Here is a 1,489-nt window from a genome sequence, read left to right as displayed (position 1 = left end):
GCCTCTGCCTCCCCCCCGCCGCCAGCCCGCCCCCACGTCCAGGCTACGTGCAGCTGCCGAGCCCCAGGATGTGGGGTGCAGACCCTCAGCACACAGGGCAGCAGGGTGGAGACCCCCAGGGCTCTCACCTCCTCCATCGCGGGGAAAGAGGCACACTCAGCGCCAGCAACATCACCCCCAAACCCCAACATTTTCCATCCTTTCCCGCCTCCGCTGCAGCAGGCCAGGCTTTGCGGCAGCCCCTCGTCGGACCGGACAGACAGACAGACAGACAGACAGCTGGACGACCAGCCCTTAAAGTCACAGTGAAATTTCCCAGCAAGGGGGCGTTCGCAGCCAAGTGGCTCAGCAATGGATGCGATCTGCAAATTCAGCCTTCAAAGGCTTTGTGGCGGAAGCACATTGTCTTCACAGCAGCAGCAGGAAAATAATTGTAGAATTAAATTCCCAGGAACAATTAGAAAGAAAATGAGAAAAAATCCCAACCCTAAATGTAAAGAGACATTTCAGAGCCAGCAGATTTCGGGGCTTTTTGATGCATTTGAGTCCATTTGCTCGTCCCCATGGCTGCACTTTGTTTCATTTCACTGGGCTCGTACAATGCAAGACAAGGAATTAACGCGGGTGTTTGTTTAGAGCCGGTTTGTCTTCCAGTTTCTTTCCAAAGCCAGGTTTGACTTTCAAAGATGTTTCTCGGCAATGCCCGGGGTTCTCACTGTCAGCATGGCGCGGGGCTTCCCCGAGGGGAAACTGAGGCTCAGAAATCCCGCACGACCTGAGGTCCCCTCGGAAGCGGGGGCAAGAGCTGGAGCACAACTCAGCTTGCCTGGCACAAACTCGGGGTTTTCTGCCGCAAGCCTGTCCCTCTCCCTTTTATTTATTCCAAAGATAAACTGTTTTCTTTTCAAAAGTCCAGCAAAACCAGATGACGGAAGCTGTTTTATGGGTTCCAGCTTTAACAACCTCTGCTTGTTTTCTTCTCTTTCCCTCCAACAAAGCTTCAAATTTGGGGTCAGACTCAATTTGATATTCAACTTTGCATTCAAAACTGCACGGTGCGAGGCAGTAGCACCTGGCCTTTCCCACAGCCGTTTGCTGTGGGAAAAGCTACCAGCTTTGCTGCCCCAAAATCAGCTCCCCACCTTATTTGCAAGGGCTGGGCTTTGCAATAGGCAAATGAGAGCCCTCCATCAGGTAGCGGGAGGTGGGGTTGTACCTGGGGGGAGCTTTTAAGCAACAAGAAAAGCACAACCCAGAGCACACCCTCAATCGCCAAGCTGCATCCCGGCCACTGCACCGGTCGGAAACATGGTGCCTGAAACCCTTGGCTTCCTTCATCTCCGAACGGCAGAGCTCGGGTCCCGGGAGGAAGGAGGGGGTGGGCTTGGTGATGACCTTGCTACAGCAAAGCCCCCGTGCTTGTAAATCACCAGGAGCCGTGGCACAGCCAGGCAGGGAGGGACGGCAGCGGCGGCGTTTCCTCCCGAAG

At 54.6% G+C, this 1,489-nt stretch overlaps 1 protein-coding gene across 1 annotated transcript in view; it reads right to left on the bottom strand.

Moving 5' to 3' along the window:
• Positions 1–137, bottom strand: part of LOC103916308 (chromosome unknown open reading frame, human C10orf2) — a 23,067-nt gene extending 22,930 nt beyond the window's left edge. Inside the window, 1 exon segment of the mRNA XM_009323280.1 lies at positions 129–137. Coding sequence (XP_009321555.1) covers positions 129–137 — 9 coding nt within the window.
• Positions 138–1,489: the final 1,352 nt, after the last annotated feature.

Source organism: Pygoscelis adeliae, unplaced genomic scaffold (genome assembly GCF_000699105.1).
Source record: "Pygoscelis adeliae isolate BGI_AS28 unplaced genomic scaffold, ASM69910v1 Scaffold294, whole genome shotgun sequence".
Taxonomy (NCBI): Eukaryota; Metazoa; Chordata; class Aves; order Sphenisciformes; family Spheniscidae; genus Pygoscelis; species Pygoscelis adeliae.
The sequence above is the reverse complement of the archived record's forward strand: the minus strand, read 5'-3'. Positions and strand labels throughout refer to the sequence as shown.